Source organism: Cibotium barometz, chromosome 20 (assembly GCF_041138505.1).
Source record: "Cibotium barometz isolate CiBa-2024 chromosome 20, ASM4113850v1, whole genome shotgun sequence".
Classification (NCBI taxonomy): Eukaryota; Viridiplantae; Streptophyta; class Polypodiopsida; order Cyatheales; family Cibotiaceae; genus Cibotium; species Cibotium barometz.
In genome coordinates, this window is record NC_141065.1 from 25,726,861 (window position 1) to 25,753,592 (window position 26,732).

General features: G+C 43.9%; 1 protein-coding gene across 3 annotated transcripts; it reads right to left on the bottom strand.

The window, feature by feature from the left end:
- LOC147627706 (protein HOMOLOG OF MAMMALIAN LYST-INTERACTING PROTEIN 5-like) lies at positions 1–26,677 on the bottom strand. Of its 3 annotated transcripts, none has more exons than XM_086814658.1 (6): positions 26,319–26,677; positions 14,697–14,793; positions 2,133–2,242; positions 1,954–2,029; positions 1,721–1,861; positions 1–985 (listed from the first exon to the last, which is right to left on the bottom strand). In XM_086814658.1, the coding sequence occupies exons 2-6, from the start codon at positions 14,781–14,783 to the stop codon at positions 308–310; spliced, it is 1,092 nt and encodes a 363-aa protein (XP_086670784.1). In that variant the 5' UTR covers positions 14,784–14,793; positions 26,319–26,677; the 3' UTR covers positions 1–307. The 3 variants fall into 3 exon arrangements, with proteins under 3 accessions (XP_086670784.1, XP_086670783.1, XP_086670786.1); XM_086814657.1 differs by having other exon boundaries at positions 14,697–14,797; positions 26,319–26,656; XM_086814660.1 differs by lacking the exons at positions 14,697–14,793; positions 26,319–26,677 and adding an exon at positions 14,080–14,159 and having other exon boundaries at positions 2,133–2,252.
- Positions 26,678–26,732: the final 55 nt, after the last annotated feature.

Sequence of the window (26,732 nt, forward strand, 5' to 3'; positions counted from 1 at the left end):
AGAAAAATGCACGTCTCAAAAATTACTTTGTAGTAGATATACAACACACATGTAGCCAGTGTGGCCACAAATAGGAGGGCTACATTACACACCAAGACACATAAATACCCGACAAAGCATAGGAAACTTGGCTAGGACCTAGGTAACTCTAATGACTTTGTAACTGCCAGTAATGTACATATAAGTAATTTGTAAACCTACACCTGTAAACTGCATGTCCAGATAGACAAGTACCCCACAAGCAGACCATGAGCATATACTCCCAATAATATACCAAAACAATGTGCATCCTTCCATCTGACTTCTGTTAAGGATTAGTTAGCAGATCAAGTGCCTGCTTTAGATAGGATATGGCAGTTGGCACGTCATCAAAAGCAAGAGCACTGACGACAAACCTTGAAACCTTCTGTGCTTCCGCTACTCTTGCAGCTGGAGGCTTGTACATCTCACCTTTCACACTGGCAGGAGCACTAGTTGTGCGGTGCAACCCACCACCCACATCACTGGACGATAACACAGTGTGGTCTAACTGTTGGCTGTGATCACCAGGAGACTGGTAGTAGTTGATTGCATCTGAGCCTCCCTGCTGAGCAGAATAAATTGTTGCTGGCATGATGGGACCAGCTGATCTGGCAGGGAGAGTTTGGGCGTATTGGCTGTAATCAGACTGATAAGGCTCATCGCTAGATCCATGATGAGATGTAGTCACTGACGGGGATACAAGAGTATCCGACACAAATGAAGATGCATGATACAAATTGGGGTAGCAAGATGCATAGCTGAATGGTGAAGGACCCGTAGGTTGTTCTGATGTTGACGGGAAATTATGAGGAGGTTCAGCCTGCTCATGCAAATTACGAGGAGGTTGAACAGTTGGAAATGAGGACTTCTCTTGCCCGGCCTGGATTCTAAACCCTGGGTTTGAGGGTGGCTCCACAGGCAGCCTTTGTTCAGGTGCCTTTGTTGCTGCCTTCTCTGGAGAAAACTGTCCATCAAAACCCTGATGTTTAACAACTCTCCATTGCACAATCCTGGCATACTGAACTTGATGTAGTGCAGTATTCAACATTAATAAAACACTAAAAGACTACAGAGGCAAGATCACACTTCATTTTTTTATCTATGTATTTTTACAAGTAAATAGAGAGAAAAAGTGGGGGGGGGGAGAGAAAGAGAGATGTTTTGGAGGGTCTATGAAACCGAGAGAGGGGGAGAGAGAGAGAGACTATGAAGGTAGAAAGAGAATGTTCACCAAAAGAAAGTACAATTGAGCAATGCTCGTAGAAGGTTCAAATGAGACTCCTCACCCTTCAGAAAGGAAAGACCCATGCCTGACCCATCAACTTCATACTCTAAATTGGGAATTAAGAGCAGACAAGCATTACCACAAACAGCAAACAGATTTCTACTTTTCCGCCCAGCTGAAAAAACTAATCAACTCACTAGTTAAAACTGTGTTGTTTGCATACACACAAAACTACTCTAAATGCAAGAAAAGGAAGCGGTCTCCCAAAACAAGATAACCACAGAAGCAATGATCGAAATGTAAAGAGAGGAAAAATGTAGGTATGTCTACAGTGAATGGAAAGAAGTTGGTAACCAACTTAACAACACAAAGTGGGTGCTAACATCATGAGACGCTTCAGGTAATCATCAACTTCATGTCACATAATTCCTAGCTTAGAACTCATTTAAAATGCCATGGTGGAAAAAGGCTGACCTCAGAATTAGAAATTCCTCCGCGTGAAATCGACGACCCTTCATCGCCACCAGGTGGACCTGGTACAGGCTTCCTCCCTTCACTAAGGGCCTTCCGTATTTCTGCTGCCTTCCAAGCAGCATATTTCTGCTTCTGTTCAAGCTGCCAAATCCAAATGATCTGCCCTTAGTATTCTGCATGACAGATCTTAAGTGCAAAAACAGATGATTGGGAAAGTTTTTGAATTTTCTCACATCAGGCTGCACTTCACCAAAATTGTGCAAAATTTCAATAAATAAGCTGGCTGCATAGAAAGTTTTGGCAGTGTTCCTGTTCAAAGGTTGTGGGGGGGGAAGTTGTATCAATTCCACTTACTCAGAAACCTTAATAGTATAAAAAATAAAGATGTTTTGAAATGGACAACAGTGCTTACAAGTCAGATCTGCCATTTCTATCCTGCTTATCAGCCTTCATAAACACACTCATTGCAAAGCCCTCAACATAAAGGTTGTCCTCAGAGCTCAACTGAACAGACTTCTTATCCTGCTTAGTACTTCACATAAACACTTTGTAAGACTTGCAATTCAAAATGGCACTTTCAGGAAGTCTTTGCAATATACTTTAGTTGACAACAGTAGGCATGCCAAAAGCACTTGACCAACAAAATATGATAGGGTTTACTAGGCCCTCAACGCTTCACCAAACCCTCCAAGTTGGACCCATTCTATCCTGAATCGGACAACAGTATATACCTTCATAAGGTCAGAAAAATATGAACTTCCAAATTGAAAGATTTGAGAAAGAAATAATAGTGAAGAAGGACAAAGACAAAAACAAAGCATTTGAAAGATAAAAAAATAAATAAACTAACAAACCTAGCTACTAAGGAAAGGAAATCAAAAGATAATATCAAACGAAGACTTTTAATTAAGACTAAAACAAAAAAACAAAAAACAAAAACCAAAAACAAACAAACAAACAAACAAACCAACCCAAAAAAAAAAACAAGAAACAAGAAAACAAGAAAAACAAAACAAAACAATTACATGAATGAAAGAAACTTTAAAAAAATAAAAAATAAAAAAAACACACACAAGCATACACACACTTCTTCTTAATAAGAACTTAAACCTTTTGAGCTAAGATACTAAACAACACAAAATAGCAAAACAAAGGGCTGTAAACTCTAGACCTAAAGCACTTAAGAGCCAAAACCAAACATTAAGCTAAACTTTAAAAAAGACTTCGACTCAAAAGTGCAACCATTAACTCCAATGTCTGTCCGAACATGAAGTGTAGGTTCATCAACTCTATCATGCATAGCGTGGACAATAAGCTATGACATCCCTATTCACATCATCAGTGCCCAAGAGTAGGTGCAGGTTTGTATAAGGTTAGTCCAGAACTGAGTTTCTATCACTCTCCGGAGGTGATGGGCAAGTGCTTACAAGTCAGATCTGACACTTCTATCATGCTTATCAGCCTTCATAAACACATTCATTGCAAAGCCCTCAACATAAAGGTTGTCCTCAAAGCTCAACTGAACAGACTTCTTATCCTACTTAATACTTCACATAAAATTTGTAAGCCTTGCAATTCAAAATAGCACTTTCAAGAAGAGACTTCGCAATATACTTTAGTTGACAACAGTAGGCAGGGCAAAAGCACTTGACCAACAAAATATGATAGGGTTCACTAGGCCTTCAACCCTTCACCAAACCCTCCAGGTTGGAGTTTAGATGCTTATAAGGGGGCTGGGCCACTTGTTCAATGCATAGTGTGAATAAAAAGAGGAGAGAGGAAGTTCAAGTGTCACGATTGTGACTTTATCTCTCTAACTACTCTTGATTAGCCCTCAATCATTGAAAGGACACATCTCTAAGTCCAAAGGACATACATAATTATTCATTCAAGAGTCACACCCTTTCGTCAAGGATGTGCCTCTTCATTTGTACTCAATGCAACAACACAACTTTCTACTCTTTGCCTCAAGTTTACTCAAGTATTTAAGCATTAAGATCTTTTGGTCATGTTTAATTAAGCTAAAATCTTAACAGTGGTATCAGAGCAAACAAACTCCAACCTGTAGGATGCCCACAACCCTAACTCTAAAAATCAAAAAACCCTAACCCTAAAATCAGCCAGCCCTAGCCCTAAAATCAGCCTTAGCAAGGGTTATATGGAAAAACTAGAGAAAATACCCGTTTCAATTTTGCCTGATTTATGAATTTTCCCAATTTTCTATAACAAAAAAAAGACTATGGAATGCTCGATTGTTACCCAGTTCCTTGTGGTCTCATTAGAACCCTTCATGGCACCCTCTCCACCCTCGAAAGACGACCCAAGTCCTTGTGGCCCCATCAGAACCCTTCTTGGCACCCTCTCCACCCCTCGAAAGCCTCTCTAAGTGCTAATGGCGTTAATGGCGTATTGATGGGTTGAAGCGTCACTTTTTTTTTTTCAAGAGCCGTACCATTTCATGTGGGCCATACCATTTCATGTGGGATAGCCATGACTCTTCATTTTTAACATAGGGCTATTACATTAAACCCTCCACAAAAGAGTTGCATGGCAGCCCACATTTTTAAAAAAAAACAAAAACAGGGAATCGGCCAGCCGACAACCAACGTTGCAATCGGCCAGTTAAAAACAAAACGGGAAAAAAACGATAAGCCCTGCACATATTATGCAAACATGGCCAGCCCAAAGAGAAAGAAGAAGAAGAAAGAAAGAAAACATTTTTTCTGGTGTAATGCAAACACGACCAGCCCACACCACATGTGAAACACACAAAAAAAGAGCATTGAGAAAAACAACTCCTCCCTGGCGGCCCACGACTTGCAAATCAACAACAATTCAGTCCGTGTTCTCTCTCTTTGCAACACACGTGCCTGACCCCTAGGTGCAAAACTCTTCCGTTAGCTGGTTTGCACAAGCACCATTGTCATTCATGGCTCACTAGGTGTGCTCTTTCCATTTAAATTTGGTGGGTAAATCATTTTTTTTTAAAGCACAAAATACACCACAAACAACACCAAAAACAATGTGGCACTTCGATGTTCAAGAAACCCACAGTTCATCATCATACGGGTACCACACACTTCAAGTGTGCAAATCAGAATCTAGGGTTAAAGAATAAAAAACAACCAATCTGACTGCTCTTCGTTCCAGCTGATCTTTCTACCACCCTCCCTAGATTGCAACCTAACCTTTCCAATTCACAATATGCCTCTGTTTCACCCACCTGCTGATGGTTCTCACTAGGGCTCAAAGGCATCAGCACACACAAGCCCAAGAGCTTCAACTTGCAGATCTTCATCTCAGCCTACTACTCCTATGGAGAATGAAACCCACCGATTGGCAATCTCGCTCCAACCGATTGGCAGCAGGCTTTGCAGCAACTGCAACAACAGTTCTAGCAACAACTTCAAGAGTCCATGGCCACATTGGCTTCTAAGATCCAGCAGTTACAGACGATGAAGCCATTCTCATACCATTTCTATACTAGCATTCGACACTTCAGCATTAGTACCAGACAATGAAGATGTAGCATGCAAGAGGTTTATCGTCATGACGCGCAACAAAGCCTTCTTTACACCCATGAATCTGTGCAATTCCACTTAGAGAGAGAGAAAACAGTTTATGGGTCGACACAGTATTGGGTCCCAATTTACCCACTAAAGGGCCCCCTTGCAAGCAGGAGTATTTGCTTATATTAATCTTTGGAGAACTTACAATGAGTATGAATCATGACTGAGGACTACTAGACGCAAGGACAATGTAGACCAAATGCACGCTGATCCAGATGCTATCCAGCTCCTTTGAATGGCTCTTCAATGACCACTATGCAACGTAGGCTGATCCAAATGCTGTCCAAGCTCCTTTTAATGGCTCTTCAATGACCACTGAATCTGTGCAATTCCACTTAGAGATAGAGTAGAGAAGAGAGAGAAAGAAGTTTAACGGTCGACACAGTATTCGGTCCCAATTTACCCACTAAACGGCCCCCCTGTGCAAGCAGGAGTATTTGCTTATATTAATCTTTGGAGAACTTACAATGAGTATGAATCATGACTGAGGACTACTAGACGCAAGGACGATGTAGACCAAACGCACACTGATCCAGATGCTATCCAAGCTCCTTTGAATGGTTCTTCAATGACCACTATGCCACGCAGGCTGATCCAGATGCTGTCCAAGCTCTTTTGAATGGCTCTTCAATGACCACTATGAACCCCAAAACTGAGGGATGCACATATTCTGGCTGAATGCTGAAGATGCCCTTCGTGGAGTCCTAGGAATGCTTGGAACTAATCTTGACTTTGCTGAATTGCTGAATACCTGAATGATGGAAGGGGGATGAGGTGGCTGCTTTTATATTGTCCTAGGTTGCTGGTCAGCCAGCATAGGGCTGTCGGCCAGTAGCAAAATGGACAAAAAAACAGCATTAAATGCTATTAAAGCTGCGCATGGAATAAAATGCTAATTTTCACTGCTGCCCGCCTTCGTGCTTGAGCAACCTCCTATGCTGGCCGACTGAGCACACAAACTGGCCGACTGCTGCTGTGAAGCAAATGGTCCCATCGGGCTGGGTCCCAATGCTGGCCAGCAGTTGCTACTGCTCTCGACTGGTTCATAGGGCTGTACACAACCCCACACGGGCTGTCGACTGAAACCTGTGGCCATGGCTGGCCCATAGCGATGCTTTATCGTGCACTTGGCCCCTAAATGCTTACTGATGCATACCTAATACTAAGCCTGACACTACATGCACTCTCTGATAAATTCTCCAAGTCGGTTAAGAGGACTGGCACATGCAGACTCTCTATGGCTATGGAGACTGACCTACGTAGCTCCTGTCTGACATGTCCCGGACTGGGGCTCACAATGGGGCCACGGCATACGACAAAATATTCCTAAAAAGGTAAATCCTACTAATGAATGATGCACTGATGTAGAGCCAGTGTGTCACAAAGCACTCCACTGCAGGGTGCATGTGACATTCCCTCTTGCTTAGCTTGGCTTGGCGACAAGCTCATCGCTTCCAAGTAGTCCGCCAACAGCTGGGGGTACTGCTTCATGGGTACCTCGGTCTCGAAGCTTCGTGTAGAATTGTCTTTGTCTTAGACCGGCTCCATGCTTCCACCTGTGGAGGAGAATCTGTTCAGGCTCAATTAATTCGGCTTCGTCCACCACGTCTGGTTGTTGCTCATCTGTAATATCCAGCAAAGCAAGAAACATGGAAAACATTATGCATAGTCCAACTATCGGAAAGCTTAAGCTCATAGAGAAATCATTTATCTTTTTAATGACAGGAAAGGGTCCGAAGTTGCGCAAGGATAATTTTGGACAATGTTTACCCACTTGCTTCAATCTTTGCTTCATAATCCGCTAATCCGCAAATATACCATACCCACTCCCCTTCTTTAAAGTTGACATCTCTTCTTGATTTGTTGGCTTGCTTGGTGTATGCTTCCTGTGCTTTGGCAAGGCACTCTTTGACAAACTCACTGTGATACCATTTTGTCAGAAGTGATGAGAAATGGCAACCAAACACTACCTCATACGAAGTTCGACCAATGCTAGATGAACAAGTGTCGTTGAGGATGGCCTGAACCAAAGGAAGATAATGCTCCCACTTTGACTGCCTGTCATGGCGATACGATTTGAGAACATCAACGACTAGCTGATTGTTTATTTCTCTCTTGCCGTCTATTTGTGGATAGAATGCACTAGACAAATGCAACTTGGTCCCAAAGTTATCAAACAAAAATTTAAAGTAAACTTGGAATCCCTGTCTGATGTTATTGTCCTTGGCAAACCTCCGATGGGGTACCAATGGCGGATGAACAAGCGAGCAATGTCTTCAGCTGCGGCCGTTTGATTGCATAGGATCAACATGCAAAATTTACTGCATTGGTCCACAATGGTCATGCACTGTGTGTTTCGAGATCCAAATGCAGCGTGAAGAGGTTCAACAAAGTCCACACTAATATCCTAGAAAGGATCGTCTAGACCTGGCAAAGGTTGAAGTAACCATGCCTGTTTCGTATGAGGTACGCTCACTTTCTAGCATATTTGACATGCTTCGACATATTGATAGACATCTCGTCTCATCTTTGGCCAATAGAATGATCGCTCAAGTTTCTCCAATGTACTGTTGATACCACGATGCCCTCCAACAAGAGAATCATCAGCATCATGGAGAAGTGCTTGTCGCTTTTTCCTGAGAATACACAGCCCGTTCTTGTAAAATAATCAACCATCATTTATGGTGTAGTGACCTGATTCTGCCTACAGGGCCAATCTAAAATGAGTCCCGAATCCTCGTGTTGTGCCTTCATATTGTCAAGATCTTTTCCCTATATTTCAAGCACAGTGGACTCCTGCAAATTTTGAATTGTGCCTTTTCGACTGAGAGAATCGGCAACGGGGTTATTTGAGCCAAGGATGTATTCAATCATACCTCCAAACTGTTGGAAGGTCTCACTCCATCTGGCTTGTCTATTATCACTCCATTGGACACTAGGCATACTCTGTAACCATTTCAGTGCCTGGTGATCTGTCTTAACGGTAAACTCTCTCCTGTAAAGGAAGTGTTTCCAATGTTTAAGTGTTGTCATCACCCCCAATAACTCTTTGTCATACACAGAATAATTCTTTTCTACATCATTAATTTCCGATTGTAATAAGCCATTGGGCACCCTTCTTGCTGGACGACAGCTGGCATCGATAATTACCTCGAAAGGATCATCCCATGAAGAACAAGAGACTCAGAGGCCACTTTCTTCATTGCATGAAATGCCTCGAGTGCTTTGCCCGCGAGACGGACACTTTTTGACGACACGTTCTTCACACCCTTGCTCCTCCACTGTCCAAAGCATCTACGGTCATAACACCAACAAGAAGTGACAAACCAAGCTGTAGCAAGCAACACTTGGTTTACCACCAGGGCTCTAGACACTGGATTTAGCTTCTTAGAGCTCCAATATGAAGGAGCTTTTTCTTTATGCTCATGAGCACAGGGGCAAACTTCTATCCCGACCTAACATCCAAGATATCTCGCAATTTGTCCTCTCACACATGCTGTCCTCTCTCAATGCATGTGAAGCTAACATACTGACCCAAAATCCGATAGACTTGTGTGAATTTATAAAGGCCCATGCTGCTAGACTCTTCAAGGCAGTGCAAAATGAGAGAAGATATGAGTAAGATGCCTCAAGAAACATCGTTGTAGCACCATCCCGCTCAAAGTCCAAAAGCTCCTAAGGGTCCACTCTACCGCCTCCGAAAGGAAAAGATGTTGTCAAAGATGCTTCTTCCTTGGAGGAATCCATTATGTGTGTCATGAATGACTATTTTTAACACTGGCTACAATCTCATGCTCACTGCCTGGGCAAGAATTTTGTATATGTAGTCCCAGGCAATATGATTATCACATGCGAGAAAGCTTTGTATTGTCTTTCAGCCCTAAACACCTTTCATAGGAACATCTTGATGCAAAACGCAAAGAAGAGATGGAGAGAAGAGAGAGAGATAGCTGTATTTTCAATATATTCGTATAATACAAAAAGGATACATGTTTTTGGCAATCATAGGCATATGCCCCAAAACCTAATCTAGACTTCAAGGGTCCTATTTCTAGACCTACCTTCAAGTGAGGAGAGATGGTGAACAAATTTCTTAGCTAAGCCTTATATAGGCTTTTGGACTAATGTCGACCAGCTTCAATGGACATAAAATCCAATAAAGAGCGGCAAATGGGGAGAAGGAAGGTCAGATAAATCTAGACCGGAGTAGCTGGGATAACTGTTGCTCCAGCTCGCTCTCCAATGCCTTAGAAAGACAGTAGGGGAACTTGTTGGGAACCTTTGAACCAGGAACCAACTCTATGCGATGGTCCTCGGGTCTATTGGATGGGAGGTCATCTCACAGCATGATGTTGCTATATTGAGACAAAAGACCAGCCATCCTCGCTTCATTACGGGTCCTATCTGAACTGCATTAGACTGAGAGCTGACATATAGCAATGCACACTCTGCTCCTTTTCTTATGGCTCATTGGGCCTGAATATGGGAAATGAGTGGTATTCCAAGAATGCTCCGATCCCCACAAATCATGATGGGCTCTAGAAAACCTTCAACGATAATGAAAGTGTCCTACATCCAATCATGAATGGGTGCATACTGTCTAAACCATTAGATCCCGAGGATCATGTCACACAAACAATGAAATCCCGTTGGAATGTTGCCCTCTAAACCTGAAACTCAAACTACTCAGCTTTCTGAGAGATGTGTGTAGGTAAACCAGGTGTAAACCCGTCCACATCTAGATGATAAGGAACCGAGGTACAACTCATTTGTTTTGCCAACATGAGTGGTATTCCAAGAATGCTCCAATCCCCACGAATCATGATGGGCTCCAGAAAACCTTCAACGATCTACATCCAATCGTGAATGGATGCATACTATCTAAACCACTAGATCCCGAGAATCATGTCACACAAACAATGAAATCCCGTTGGAATGTTGCCCTCTGAACCTGAAACTCAAACTACTAAGCTTTCTGAGAGATGTGTGTAGGTAAACCAGGTGTAAACCCGTCCACATCTAGATGATAAGGAACCGAGGTACAGCTCATTTGTTTTGCCAACTGCGGAGAGATGGCATCTTCGGAACTGCCCATGTCAAAGAGGACAATGAATTGGTATCCCCTTGCACTACCATAGGCACGGATAAGAGCCTTCATTTGTCCCTCAGCCTCACTCTCTTGCTTATCATCAAATACCACTGGTGGCACTAAATTCAAAGTAGGCAAAAGCTGAACTGTATTAGAGGCTAATGGCGGAGGTGTGGATGGGGATGCTACGGTCACTACTATGGAAGTGAATGCCTTGGCAGGACTTTGCAGCCTGAAACTTAGTGCAACTTTTCTTTCTGTATCCCACAGTGTGGCACAACGGTTCTGTCCTGTACCATGTCTGTTCATCCGGTTCATCCGGCTGGATGTGATGCCCTCCTTAGCTTTTTCCTCATGAGTTTCCTTGGGCGTAGAATCCTTCTTATTGTCCGATTGACCCTAAGAATTTTTCTTTAGGTTTCTTTAGGTCCTTTTGGTCTTTGTTGTTCTAATCATCCTTACCCTGGGTAGATGACTACTGCTAGGGCTTAGGATTAGACTATACTTGCTTGGGCTTACTCCGTTCAGCATCAGTTCCCGATTTCAAGCAAGGGTTAATGCCCATGCATAAGTCTGAGGCTCAAAATTCCTAACTGGGTACCTAATGTTTGTATCTAAACCTTGAATAAGCTGCTTGAGCTTATTTCTTCCGATATGCCCAACTATTGGGCCATTGTAATGACCTTGTTGGAATAGGTCAAAACAGGGGCACCACCTTAAGTGAGTTCGTAAAACTTGTCCTCAAGATTGGCCCAATCAAATTGGAATTGGCCTATGATGGTGTCTGTGTGAAGTTGTGACCAATGTTGCCACCAAGTAATAGCTTCCCCAGTCACTTGCGGTGCTGCCACATGGACTTAATCTTGTGGATCTGTAATTTTAGCTAATGGAAAATGTGCTTCAAATTCATGAATAAACTAAGTAAGTATCATGATCGCACTTACCATCATACTTACTAAATTGATGGGAAAACTGTAGCATAATGGAAAATGTGCTTCAAATTGATGAATAAATTAATGAATAAACTGAGTAACAGTAGCATGATCGCACTTACCATTATACTTACTAAAATTTGGAGAGGTTCATATGACGATGGTGGTAGGGCCAGTGGAGGACAAGATTTTCTGAGCCATCTTGGGAGGAATGCCCGAATCTATGTCATCATCTACTACTAATGCTGGATTTGCATAGCCTCCCACTTGAGTCTCTGCTGAAACTCTCAGTCGGCGGCTTCTCAATGACGCTGGTCTTCCTCATTTTGTGTGTGACTTCCTTATCCCTTTGTTCCTCCACACATCTATGTTCCTCTCTATTTTTTTCTTATACTTTTCTTCTTGCTTCTTCATGTCTTTCGTCGTCTTTTCTTCTTTGTTCCTCTAGACTGAAGAACATATGTGCCAAATCTAAGATGCCTTCTTTGGGCTTCTCTTTCTCTACGGCAAGCTGCATCTTCAGAGAATTTATTTGCTCCATCATTATTCTCAGGAGCTCTTCTGTGCTTGGCAGAAGCGTACTTTCTTTTAGTGTGTCACTTTGGAAGCTTTGTGCCTCCATGACTTCCTACTAGCTTTCTTCTTGATGCGATTTCTCTCCCGACATGGTGGAGGCCTAGGTGTTTTTTCCGGACCGCAGCTTTACCATCCACTGGATATACTCACTTCTTTAGATAGCCGAGTTGGGTCACCAACCTGATGCTCTGATACCAATGTTACATGCACTGAGGTTCATCATGGTAACGCACAACAAGGCCTTCTTTATACCTTTATGTGGTGAGATTCTTTAGCATCCAATTCACAGAGTAGAGAGAGAGGAGAATAGAAGTGAAGTAGACGACACAGTATTGGGTCCCAATTACCCACTAAAGGGCCCCCCCTACAAGGAGTATTTGCTTATATTAATTCTTTGGAGAATGCTATACGATGCTTGAGAACAAGCGATATGACTGCCCAATGCAAGGACGAGGAAGACCGTACGCCAGCTGAGTATCCACCAATCTGAGGCACTACAGGAGACTCTTCGGGCCACTTACACAAGTCCAGATAGCTGTAGGACTGCACATATGCTGGCTGAATGCTGAAGAGGTGCTTCAATGATTTGCCTGGAGAGAGTAGGATGCTAAAATGATGCTTGAACTGTTGAATGCTCTTGCTGAATTCTGAATGAATTACGAGGGAATTATGCGACTGCATATATATGAATCTGGGTGGTTGGTCGGCCAGGCTGTTGGCCAGTTCATCTTGGACAAAAATGACAAAACTAGCATTAAATGCTAGCGCTAACATTAAATGTTAGGCATAACATTTAATGCTGGCCCACTGAGCTCCTTTCACCTGGCTTGATGTCTGCCTACTGTGAATGCTGGCCCACTGGAGCCTAGTGGCCCCAGATGCCTGTCGGCTGGCCCTGTTTGCTGTCCAGGGCTGTGAACAACCCTTGGACAAGCTGATGAGACCATGGACTGGTCCTTTGGCTGGCCATATGCAAACCTACAACGTTCTACCACTTGCTAATGACACTACATTCTATGGCTGACTGCTACATGCTTTATCTGATGTATTCTCCAAGTGGGTTAAGAGGACTGACTCCAGACTGACCTCTATGGCTTGCAGACTGACCTCGTAGCTCGTGCCTCACTGTCCATGGACTGAGGGCTCACAATGGGGTCACGGCGTACAACAAATATTCCTAAGTCCTGAACAAGAAGTGGAAGCCCAACGTCCACAGGGTCTCCCACGCATTTGCAAGCCAACCGTGTCGATTGGTTACAGTATTGTCTTTGGATTGAGGTCTAGCAACAGACAGAGACAGCATCGTCATCTTGTATGTAGCACACAAACCTTGTGCTGCAAACATTTGACTAGCTACACTAATGCAGGCAAGACTGAATCTGTCTTGTACATGAGGCATGCTGAGAGTCTTACTTCGCTTTCCAGCACTTATGGAGGTCAACTTGAAACTGAGGTATTTCACCACTAGTGGAGGATACATTCTGCAGAATGCTCAGTGGGGATCTCATTAACCTTTTAGGAGTTTTCTATTCAGACTGTGTTCTCAGCACATTCTCTAAAGGAAAAGCGTTGGCAGAAAAGCGTCACCCAATCTATTGATCCCTTTTTGTGAGTGATATTGGGCCACTTATAATGACTAGTAACTAGTTACTGCGTGACGGTGGGATCCAGTTGCATCTCTCGTGTCACCCAAAAATCAAGCTACAATTAGCACACTGTCATTCAAATCTGAATAAAACGCTGCATGCCTTGCATCAGGTGACACAATGTGGTTGAGGTTGAATCAAAGGGAATGATAGGGGTGCAAGAGAGTGATGAGCACAGTTGAAAAGCAATGACAAAGAACCTTCAGTTCCATCCTCAGACAGAGCACATTCAGGTACTGCAACTTTTACCTCCATCATAGTGCAGCTATTACCAAAGAGTGAAGTCCTTCACCACCTTAACTAAGGGGATATCTTTGACAAGGCAGACACAATGCATTTGGTATAATGAATAGTTACTGCATCACTGTGGGATCCGGTTGCATCTCTCAAAAAACAAGCTACAATTAGAGCAATGTCATTCAAATCTGAATAAAACCCTGCATGCCTTGCATCAGGTGACACTGTGGTTGAGGTGGAATCAAAAGGAATGAATCATGATAGTGGTGGAAAAGAGTGAACACAGTTGAAAAGCAAAACGACAAAGAACCTTAAGGTTCTATCCTCAGACAGAGCACACTGATGATTGAGGTGCACTGCAACTTTGTCCTCCATCATTGTACAGCTATCACCAAGGAGTGAAGTCCTTCACCAGCTTAACTAAGGAAATATCTTTGACAAGGCACTAGGCAAGGTGCATCTGCCATCCGGACCTCAAAGATGTTTTCTTACCAATGGACATTGATATCTTTGACAAGGCACTACTATGCAAGGACCACTTGGCGTTGCATCTGCATTGGAACCTCAAAGATGTTTTCTTACCAATGGACATTAACCAATGGCCCACCTGCTAGGAGAAATAGGGTTCATCAGCAAGTAGACCGGTCCCCCAATTTAACACAATCTCCAATCAGAACTTTATTTGTAAATTGCAACGGCACTTCAGAAAACAGGCAAGGATCAGTCCAAAGGGAGAAATCATGCTGCAGTATCAGCAAGAAAAGAGTGCCCACCCACGCTAGACACATGGATTAGGCACCTTACTGACTGCCCAAGATGGTCCTAGGCCAACCAACAAATTGTACCATGTGGCATTTGCCCTTCTCCCACCCCCACACACCACAAAAATTCCCTACACCCTTTTCATGGGAAACTTCAAAAACATACCTTCTCGAGTTGTTTTATCAGCGATACTAGTATTGCATTAGTAGTTTTTGTCCGCTCTTTTGAAGGAATCTTTAGCCCACGTTCCATTGCATAAAGCCTGCCTGTCAACAAAAAATGAGACGAGACAGAAAGCTCAAGCAAACAAGTATTAAATGTTAATCATCCAACTTAATACAAAACTATTTTGAAATTGCAGCATACCATATTAAAAGATCTAATGAATTTTTGCTCCATAGTCATTGAACTAGATATGGCTATTCATGACCCATCTATTTCTAAAATATGCTAACAGGACTGTAGCCCTCTGGATACAGCCAAAATGGGGAGCTGGAGCCCCTACAACCCGCCTGCCTGCCTAGCCTGGGCCCCAACACCCACTACTCCCACCCACACGCGGGCATAGGACCTAGACCTGTCTCCCTTGTCCCTCATGGATACAGCCAAAATGGGGAGCTAGAGCCCCTACAGCCTGCCTGCCTGGCCCGGGCCCCAATACCCACTACTCCCACCCACACGCAGGCATAGGACCTGTCTCTCTTGTTGATTTTTGGCATCAGATTAGGAAAAGCTTGTGGCCTTGGAAGAATACAGTCTTTCTTCAGCTACTCGCTCACAGGGGCCTTGTGGTGAGCACGGGGTTAGCCATTGCAGATCGCCCCACTACTTGCAACCACTGTGGTACTCTAAAGGAGACACACTGACATTGCCTTTGAGATTGCCAAAAGGCACAGCAGGCCAAGTGGCGGATTCTTCATATGTTCACCTCCAATCCTAGCACACTCCAATACATAACTTAGGGCCCCAACACCCACTACTCCCACCCATGTGCGGAAATAGGACCTATCTCCCTTGTCCCTCATGGATTTTTAGCATCATCTTTGGACAAGCTTGCGGCCTTGGAAGAATACAATCTTTGTCACCAATTTGGTCCATTCACCAGTCTTGACTAGTGTTTCACGCACTGATTGGAGCCAAGGTGTGAACGGAGATTTTCAACAGAAGAAAGCTGAATCATTCAATGGCAAAGTTTGGCCTGAAAGATGGCTAAAGAACATGAGCAGCAGAGCAGCAAAGCAGCATGGGATAAAGTGACTTATAACATTTATAAGTTGGTGTGTATTCACACATCATTAAAGACGGACTGGACATATTATTATTTTGGGCATGGAGTCTTGGACAAGTGGACAAAAGGAGGCGCCTAGAGCAAACTTGAGCTACAAGCGTGGGAAAAGCACATAAGTTGATATTTTGGGCATATTCAGCCACTTTTGGCAAAAAGGGGAAAAGCACATCTACTTTTGGGCTGGTCGACTCTATAAAAGCGTGGAGAACTTGAGGCATGTTCATCTCTCTTGGGCAACAACAACATGTTCTCTCTCTCTTGAACGCTAGCCGTATAGTAAGGGTTCTTCAAGCGCTTTTCTCTCAATCTCTGCGCTCGCGGTACAGTTCTACAACAGTAGTGTTCTCTTGTGTGCCGGCCATACAGCATCAGCATGCTCACTTCCCCTTAGCGCTAGCCATACAACAATATCTTCAAGCGCTTCTTCTTTGTCACATGCACGCCCGTGCCATGGCTAAACCTTAGCATGAACAGTCTTAATCCCTGTTTAGCCCACAGGTAAGTCAACATCTACATCATCAGTTTCATCAGCCATAGCAGCATTACCATCAGTATCGTCGTCGTCGTCGTCGTCATCAACATCTTCATTAGCAACACCAGCACGTGGTTATCAAGAGCATGAGGGGCATGTGGCACCCTGTCGACAACCAACATAGCACTCTCGGCAGCTAGCAATGTGTCCAGGCTACAGGCAGCAAGGGGGCCAATAGCATGGCATAAGGTGTGGATAGCATCAATAAAGCGCAACATTAAAGAGGAATTTCAACATGTATTTGTCCATCAAAACAGGCCAACTGCTTTGGTGCTGGCCGACTTGGTCCTCAAGCATATAAATAAGCATTGTGAGGACTTCCTAGTTTATTAATATTTTAAGAGACATGACTAAGATTGAATACAAGAACTAAAGACAATCAGAGAGCGGAAAGTTGAGTGTTGTTTGCATTGAGACCCAAGGCCTTGTTAAATAGGACCTGAAGAGGAACAAATGAAGAGGCACATCCCTGACGAAAGGGTGTGACTCTTGAATGAATAGTTATGTCCTTTGGACGTAGAGATGTGTCTTTTGATCAATAAACGTGTCCTTTGATGATGACCCATGTGAAAAGTTGTGACCCTTCACTGGTGTCCCTTCAATGATTAAGAGTAATTAGGAGTAATTTAAGAGTAATTCAATGATTAAGTCACAATCGTGACATTCCCTCCCACTTAAAATAAGATCCATGGTTATATAATCGATTGTTGTTGTTGAAAAAACTCTTGAAGTAATTCTGGGTACTATTGTAGATCTTCATCACTTTGCCAAGTTGAATCCGAATCATCCAAATCTTTCCACAATACCAAGAATTCTGTAATAATCTTCTGTCACATGGATTGCCAAAGTTCATTATTTTAGATTGAGATCCCAAGTTTACAGGACATTTCTGGACTTTACTTTTCAAGTCTCTTGGCACAAATTTATTGTTCAGTTCAGCATATCATCCACAGACAGATGGCCAAACTGAAAGAGTTAATCAAATTCTTGAAGAGGTGCTCAGACATTATATTTAGTCTCGCTTAGCATCTTGGGAAGATTATCTACCATTGATGGAATTTGCTTATAACAATTCTCATCACCCAAAGCAAATGGAATGAGTTCTTTTCAAGCCGCTTATGGTCAATTGTGCCATCGAACTTTGTTCTTCAACACAAGGTGGCATTAGCAGATCAATTAGTTCAAGAAATGCAAGATGTTCTTCTTCAAGTTCGAGATTAGATGATTTGAGTTCAGGAACAATATCAACAAGCAGCTAACCGACGTCGTCGACATGATGAATTCAAAGAAGGTAATATGGTGCTTTTGTTCGTGGTTTCTCATCGATTTAAAACAATGAAATTAGTTTTTCCAAAGTTAAGACCATGTTACTATGGCCCTTTTCGGATTATTAAGAAGAATTCTCCTTTGAGTTACAAGTTGGAGTTACCACTTTCATGGGAAAAGATTCATCCGACTTCTCACATATCTTGAATCAAGAAGTTTGTACAAGGAGATTCTCCCATTCCAAACATTTCCGATTATGTTCCAAAGATTGAAGATGAGCATATGATCTTAATTCCAGAAAAGATTCTTGATGTACGATAACGAAACAATATCCGGAGCTTGAACTGTCTTCTTGCATGGTATAAAATGTGCCATTTTGGATAATCTGTTAACCACCACCATTATCTGTGTATTACCTTTTGAAGAACAAGGTAAATATGTAATGAAATCCATACTAATACTTTTCCAACGTTCATTTAGTACTGGAAGTGGTTGAAGAAGACCGGCTGGAGCTTGTCTATTTACTTTCATTTGTTGACAAGAGAAACATGTTGTAACAAACTTTATAACATCTTGCTTCATTTGAGGCCAATAATAAGAAGCTGTCAGCAATCGATAAGTCTTATTGATACCAGATGTTCCTTTACCAAGAGTTTACGCATACTTGTGTTATGAGGCACGCAAATGCGATCTTGATAATATAATAGTCCATTGATGAGAGAATAAGCTGCATAAATCTTTGAATCAAAAGGAGTAGACTGCAGAGTCGTAATCACTCGAAAAGCATTTGCAAAACCTCGATCGTCTGCATAATGATCCACAAAAGATGCTGTAATGTCAATTTGAACTGTAAAAATCACCATTGCTAAAGCCTGAGGCATTCTGCTAAGAGCATCGGCAACCACATTAAAAAGACCACGAACATATTCAATAGCCATGTGGAAGTTTGCCAAATACTCCACCCATCTGCCTTGTCGTGCATTCATAACTCATTGAGTGAAGATATACTTCAAGGAATGATGATATGTTTTCACAACAGAATCTATTCCTAGAAGATAGTGTTTCCAAGCTCGATAAGCATGAACAATTGCCAGAAATTCCTTATCGTATACTGGATAACATGTTTGAATTGCTGAATATTTATGACTGTCAAAGGCAATGGCACGGCCTTGTTGCATGAGAACTGTACTACTTGCAATATTATTAGCACCTCTCATGACTTCGAAAGGAAGAATAGAGTCTACACCATTACTGGGGTTGTTGTCAAAGCAACCTTTAGCTTATCAAAGGCGTGAGAAGCATCATGTTCATTGAAATGCAGGCGCTCGCTTTAAAAGTTAAAACCTATGTCAAAGGTGCTGCAATTTCCGAAAACTTAAAGACCTTTGTATAATAAAAATTGGCAAGACCCAAGAATGATCTGACATCATGAATGTTTTGTGGTGTCAGCCAATCTTGAATAACTTGTATCTTCTTAGGATCCACGGAAATGCCATCAACTGAAATGATATGTCCAAGGTACTCTAGTGATGTCTTGAAAAAATCACTTTTCTCTAGATTGACAAAAAGTGCATTATCTCGCAAAACCTGGAAAACTTCATGTAGATGCTTTTTGTGCTCATCGATTGAAGCACTAAATACCAGAATATCGTCCAGATAAATAATCACAAACATGTCCAAAAATGGTTGAAAGAGGTCATTCATGAGACTCATGAAAGTTGTCGGGGCATCGGTTAACCTGAAAGGCATGACCAAATAAATACTCACAATGTCCATACTTCGTGCCACTGAAGTAATTAGAGGCATCTTGTGTTTTTGCCACTGAAGTAATTATGCAAGCCTGTGCGTGCTAGGATATAACCATAACGTGTTTGCCTTTAGAATTATCTGAAGGTTGAACCTGAGACTTGTCTTCGGAGGTGGAAGGTTCTACATTGAAGTTTTGCCGATCATTGGATCATTTAGGGCATTCAAACCATCGGTGATTTTCGGAACAAATGGTGCATAGACCCGTCTTCTGTTGACCTATAATAGCAGGGGACTGCTTTGGGTTACGAGATTAGTCATGTCCAATGTCACGACCACAGTCTGATCCACGTGGTCGATAAGACTGCTGGCGCCATGGTTGGTCTGAAGAGGACCCCTCTCGTTGTCAAGGCTTCTAGAAGGACTGCTACTGCTACTGAGAATTGGGTCGAGGTTGAGAACCGCCAAAAGAGTTGAAACCATCACGAACAAATTTATTGTCGTTGCCAAAAGTAGAAGAGCCTGGGCGACCTTGTGGCGAAGATCCCCGTTGTGTAACTAGAATATCGGCTATGCGTTCAACATAGCGAATAGCAGCTGCAAGGTCGACTGGGTCAGATTTGTGAAGCTCCGTGTGCAACGTGGGAGTAAGTCCCTCGACAAAAGCATGTGCCTTGTCTTCTGGGAACAATGTTGAAATCTCCAATACCAAGCTACTAAAGTGCGAGATATAAGAGGGCCAATGATACAGTTTGGGTCAAATGGCATAAGCGAGATCGTGGCTTGTAAATCAACATTGGCTTGTGTGAACTGCTTACAGATGATACGCTCGAATTTTTCCCACGTGCTGACGGTCTTCCCATCAATCGGTCGCCATTGCCACCATAAGAATGCATTGTCTTTCAGCAAAGTCGCAGCGAAGGTCATCTTTCTTGCATCGGTGAGGTCCATAGAATCGAAGTACAAGCGGAGCCTGTACAGCCATTGGTCAAGGGTACGCTTATTGCGTTGGCTGGAAAAGGGCTCAGGAGGTTTAATGTCCAATTTCTGAGTTTTGGATGCCTCTAGGGGTAAAATGTCGGCGTTTGGAACTGGTGCGTCGATTGAAGCCGTCGAACTTGCAGGTTGAGAGTGTCGGGACTGCATCTGCGAGACGAGCTTATCGGGCCGGGACTGGCAATCGGTGGCAAAGGAGTGGGTGTCCGAGGAGTATATGTCGATGTTGCACATCAGACACTGTAAACCAAAGGAGCCTGGTCCGAGTATGTACTGATCTCGTGGTAGATGAGGGGTGGCGAGGCCAAGATAAGAGTGTCGCTCCAAGAGGAAACTGTAATGTGGCAAGTCTCGTGGCGAGGTATGCACCCGGAAAATCCACACGTCGTATTCTCGGGAATGGGATGTGGGTGTGGCTATCTGGATACGGAAATATGCTAGAGGACCCTCAGTCAGTTGAGGAGGTTGAGTCCACAGTTGGAGATGAGTCCCCGCAACAGCAGGAGGCTCCGCGTTCTGTTCGAGTACCCAGGTGGTTGGTGGACACCCTTCGGGAATCAGGTGTCACAGAGCTTCCCTCCAAATGGACCACAGAGGACAGACCTCGAAGATCGCACAGAGTTTGTGATAAAAGTCATTCAGCGGAGCTTTTACAGGTAAACTATGCTTTGTCTCGTATCATGCGGGACAAAGAGCCCACTTCTGTCACAGAAGCCCTTGCACAGGATACTTGGAGGAAAGCCATGCAAGTGGAACTGGATGCCATTGAGAAGAATAACACTTGGGAGTTGGTACCGAGGCCGTCGAAACAGTCTGTCATTGGTGTCAAGTGGGTCTTTAAGACCAAGTATACCTCATATGGGTCGGTGGACAAACACAAAGGCAAACTTGTGGCTAAGGATTATGCTCAGCGACCTGCATCGACTATAAGGATACCTTTGCACTGACAGCAAGGATGACCACGATTCGGACCGTTCTTGCCCTTGCTTCTTCTCAGCGGTGGCCCGTATATCAGATGGATGTTAAATCTGCGTTCCTTAATGGTGACCTACAGGAGGAGGTGTATGTTGAGCAGCCTCCAGGCTTTGAGGTTCCAGGATCAAAGGGATGGTTTACAAGTTGCGAAAGGCCTTGTATGGTCTTAAGCAAGCTCCTAGGGCTTGGAATCAGAAGATTGATTCCTTCTTTCTACGGACTAGATTTCAGAGATCGGTTGCAAATCCCAACCTATATCTCTTTCGGGAACACGGCATGGTCACGTTGATCATCCTTTATGTGGATGACCTCATTCTCACTGGCGATCATATGGGACACATTACAGTGACGAAGGCTGCCTTGTCAAAGGAGTTTGATTTAGGCTTACTCCACTTCGTCTTGGGATTGGATATCTAGCAAACCCAGAGGGGGTTCTTTGTCTCTCAGTAGTGGTATGTTCATGAATTGCTTGAGGCCTTTGGAATGGAGAACTACAAGCTATCACGTCGCTGATGGACCTGAACACGAAGCTTACAATGAATGATCCTTGTGAGCCAGTTGATGCCTCTCTGTATCGGAAGCTGGTTGGTTCATTGGTTGCTGAACACCAGATTGGACTTGAGCTTTCCTGTAGGGCTGTTGAGCTCATTCATACAGACGCCGTTGAAGTCTCATTGGGACGTAGGATTGCGGATCTTGCTGTATGTGCAGGGTACGAAGGATCTTGGACTCTTCTACACTGTTGGAAGTGACACACAGGAACCAGTTCGACTCCAAGGTTGGAGTGACTCAGACTGGGGAGGAGATCCACATCAGGCTACAGTTTTTCCCTCGGCTCAGGAGCAGTTTCATGGAGCAACAAGAGGCAGTCGACTATTGCCTCGTCATCAACAGAGGCAGAGTACCGGGCTGCTTGTGGTGCTGCTTGCGAGGTTGTGTGGTTGCGGAGGTTGCTTAGCGAGATTGGGTTTCCACAGAAGGAGCCCACGGTCATCCAGTGCGAAAACCAGAGCTGTATCGCTATTGCTCGAACTCGGTCCTCCATGCCCGAACCAAGCACATAGAGATACAATATCACTTTGTTCATGAGAAGATCTTGGCTGGTGACATCTTGCTTCTTTATTGTTCCACAGAGGACAATGCGGCGGACCTCTTCACGAAGTCTACCTCAAGCTATGCTCCGACAGCACTCTAGCTCACTGGGGTTGGTTCCACATCCAATAGCTAAGAGGGGGTGTTCGCAGTCATCTCCTGTCTATACACTATGTCAGGTCCTCTGTTGTGGGTGTGCCCGCCCAGTTTTGGTGTGTCCCCATTTTTTCCTCACTTCCATATATTTTTCCCATTTCTTTCTAGGTGCAGGAGGACTGTCGACTACCTTCATTTGCTGGCCGACTCATGTTCTTTGACCCGACCTGATGTGATGCCCTGGCCGACTGCCCATTTGCTGGCCGAGGGCTGCTGTCGGCTGTGTTAGTGCTGGCCGACCAGCAGCCTGGGGCCATATGAAATGGCCCCTTGCTCCCCCACACTGTTCATTGTATATTCCGGGATTTCATTGGTGTATATAGCAGAGTTGCACTAGCTTCACTCTCTCTTGCATCTGTGTATTGCTCTCTACAACAGTTGTCTTCATTTCCGCTATGCATTCTGACATTTTCTTCCTGTACATGTATGGCAGATACAACCTGACATGGTGTGATTTTTTTTTCTCAGGACTAGTGACCCTTGTGCTCACGTCTTACTTATGTTTTGGGAAGTTTCCATAAGGATTCATGATCCTTGAACATTTGGAAAAGGGGCAACCCTACCAAGTATTCTATGGTTACAGTGGATCTGCAATTATGGTTTTAATAATCAGATTATGACAATCCATCTACAATACTTTAAGGGTATTTTTTCCACTCGTACCAAGTTTATACAGCTGCGAACAATTGTCTTATAAGACGGAGGAGATGTCACCAATTTGGTCCCTTCACCATGATTGACTAGTGTTTCACGGACTGATTGGAGCCAAGGTGTGAATCGGGATTTTCCACAGAAGAAAGCTAAAGCATTCACTGGTAAAGTTTGGCTTGAAAGATGGCTATAGAACATGAGCAGCATGGGATTTTTATCAATAAAGTGACTTATAACGTTTATAAGTTGGTGTGGTCACACATCATTAAAGACGGGCTGGACATATTATTATTTTGGGCATGGACAGGTGGACAAAATGAGACGCCTAGAGAAAACTTGGGCTACAAGCTTGGGAAAAGCACATAAGTTCAGCCACTTTTGGCAAAAGGGGTAACTTTTGGGCTGGTTGACTCAATGAAAGCGTGGAGAAGCTTGAGGCAGTAGCATGTTCTCTCTCTTGAACGCTAGCCGTAAAGCAGGGATTCTTCAAGCGCTTTCCTCTCTCTCATGCGCTTGCCGTACAGTTCTACAGCAACAGTGTTCTCTTGTGCCGGCCGTACAGCATCAACATGCTCGCTTCCCCTGAGCGCTGGCCGTACAGCAATATCTTCAAGCACTTCTTCTCTCTTTGATTTGCTGGCCGTAGAGGTGGGCAGCACCCTCTTCACCTCTCCTGACTTGCTGACCATACAGCAGCAGCAGGTCCTTCTCTCTCATCTGGCCATACATCAGGTACAGCCACTGGCCGTACAGTGTTGGTCGTACAGCAGTTTTTTCTCTCCTCTAATCCCTAATGGCCATACAGTTCTGGCTGTACAGCAAGTTACTCTCTCTTTCATGCGCTGGCCGTACAGTACAACAGCACCTGCATGGCGTGCTCTCTCTCTTGGGTGCTGGACCCTGGTTGTAGGACAACACTTCTCTCTCTTCATCGCTTCCTTCTCGCCATTCTTCTGGGGCTGTTTTTGGGAGGAATCTGGGACAGTTTTGAGACCTCTTCTGGGGTTGTTTTGGAGGAATCTCAAAATTTTGAGAGTTCTTCTGGGGCTGATTTGAGGTCCGTTTTGGGGGCTGTTTCAGCACAGAGTTCGGGGCTATATTTGGCATTGTACCGGGTGTTGTTTCGAGGTTGGTTTGTATTGGTTTATGGTACTGATTGGTACCTTGATCCTTTGAGCAAGTGTTTGCTGAGCTGTGTGGAAAACCCAATGCAAGATTGCACCCACACCTTGGTCTGTTGTAACAGTTTTTTCATTGGAATAAAGAAGTTCCTACGAGGGGAATCAATGTTGTGTTCTTTTGGTGATTGTTTATGGTTCTTCCGCTACATCCTAAAGTTTGTTTCACAATTGTATTGTTTGTCAGTGTTCTGAGTGTTCTAGGGTTCGTTCTCATAGGTCTGGATTGGTTTCTGTCTTTATTTGGCTAGTAGCCTTGAAAGAATACACTTGCAAGTGCCTCAAGGAGTTGGCACAGAATGTCATTCACTCCCTCATCCTAATTAATTCGATGGCATGGTAGGCAGGATCTCTTTGGCCACGCGTGTGCTTTTTCTGAAGGAGGGCTGGTGGGCTGAAGCGTCAGCATATGTTCTCTCTCTCCCTCTTTCGCTTGGCACATGGAGGACTGGACTGCTGATACACTGGCTTCCTCTTTTGCACAGAGGCGGCTGCTGGACAAAGGAGCACACATGGGCTGGTTCTCCTTTACAAGGACAGCAGGCTCTGCAGGCCTTTGACGGGTTGCAGAAGGGAAGGTGTTAGGTGGCTGCTGGACTGGCTGCAGGTGGACTGAACAGCCGCTACAGGTACAGGTGTCAGCACGACATGCTCTCTCTCTCTCTCTCTTTCTCTTGGCAAACGAGCGGGTGCAGGCAGCGGTGGCCAGACAATGCACACTTTTCTCCATGCACAAGGGGAAAAGTAGGCATAGTCACATGGAACGCAAAATGGAAACAAGGAACAGGAACATGAAGGGCCAGGAATGGTCATTCCTTGTGACTATTTAGCCACATGGAACGGGAACTGGAACGGAAAGAAGCTACCATTCCCGGCGTTCCTAAGTCCGAAAATGACCGTTCCATGTGACTATGACTGTAGGCGGCTGCTGGGACAGAACAGTACATGCTTTTCTCCATGTGCAAGGGGGATGGGCCAGACCAGATGTTTAATGGGGAAACAGGTCACCCAATGTTTGCTGAAACAGGTCATTGTTTCATGTGAAAACATGTTTTTGGGTTTCTCCACAAGATAGGTCACATGTAGGCAACAGTCACAGGAGTGGACACATGTTTGGTACAGCCTTGCTACTGATTGGACAAGGAGGATGCCCAAGATTATGAAATCAAGTGCCACAAATGTAACACAAAGGCATAATGCCTAGAAGTAGATGAATTGCTACATCCATTGAAAATCCCATCTGACAAATGAGAGTATATCTCGGGAGTCAAAAATGTCGAGAACTTTGGCTAGCCCATGAGGTGGGTTACAAATTGCCAACCCCATCGGGCATGATAAGGGATGTGTAAGTGGAAGCTAGAGGACAAAGAATCCCAAGGCCTCGTGCTCGAATGTACGAAGGTCCACAGACCTATACAGGATTGGATTGGTGAGACACTTGGCATCCATTTGCATGTGCATGGCAGTGACCTCTAGATACAAGCTTAGGTTGTGACATTTTCAATCTACTGCATTTGAGGAATGATAGCGTAACAACATAGTAAGCTACATGCAAGTAAGTTTCTCATATGTTTTCTGTTTTTAGTGCTATGGTGCCAGGGTTCGAACCATGGACCTGCTTTTAGCAAACCACAAGAGCTACAGCCCACTTGCAAGTCCCTCACATCTCAAACAAAATAGTAAACTTCATTCCTGGAGTTAAAAACCCTTGGATTTTGCTGAATAAAGAGCATTTTGTCTCTAAGAATTTCAGAGAGGCATTACACGCCCGTCCTAGCTTACAACATAGTAATCTTCAAGGCATCCATTGACAGTAAGAAGCCCTAAAAACAACAATAAAGAACCCCTACATGGCGTGAAGCTGCGTTAAAAAATATCATAAAAAAGGCAAGCGTTGAGATACTTACAGTAGTAAGCTATGAGAGGTTCGTGCTTCTGAATCTCATCTGCACGCTGAAGGTAGGGCAGTAAGATCTTGGCTGGCTCCCCATCACCGGACATGATGATAAAATCGAAGAGGCGATCAGAATTTCTGAAACCCTAACCCTAATCCTGCACAAACCTAGCCCTAATCCTGCACAGATGCCAAAAACGATCGAGACAATCCTTCTTTGAGAACGTTTGTGATGTGGTGGAAGCCGGCAGTACAGGTGACCGTTGACACGTCTTTCATACGCATTCAGCTGCCCATCGCTTAATTATGGGCGGCTTGCTGTGTAAAAGGCTTGTCTTGGTGGTCATTCTATTCTCTTCCCTTCTCTATATCTCTTCTCTTTTCTATCTTTTCTCTATATATATTTTCTTAAGGAAGAGTTTCACAA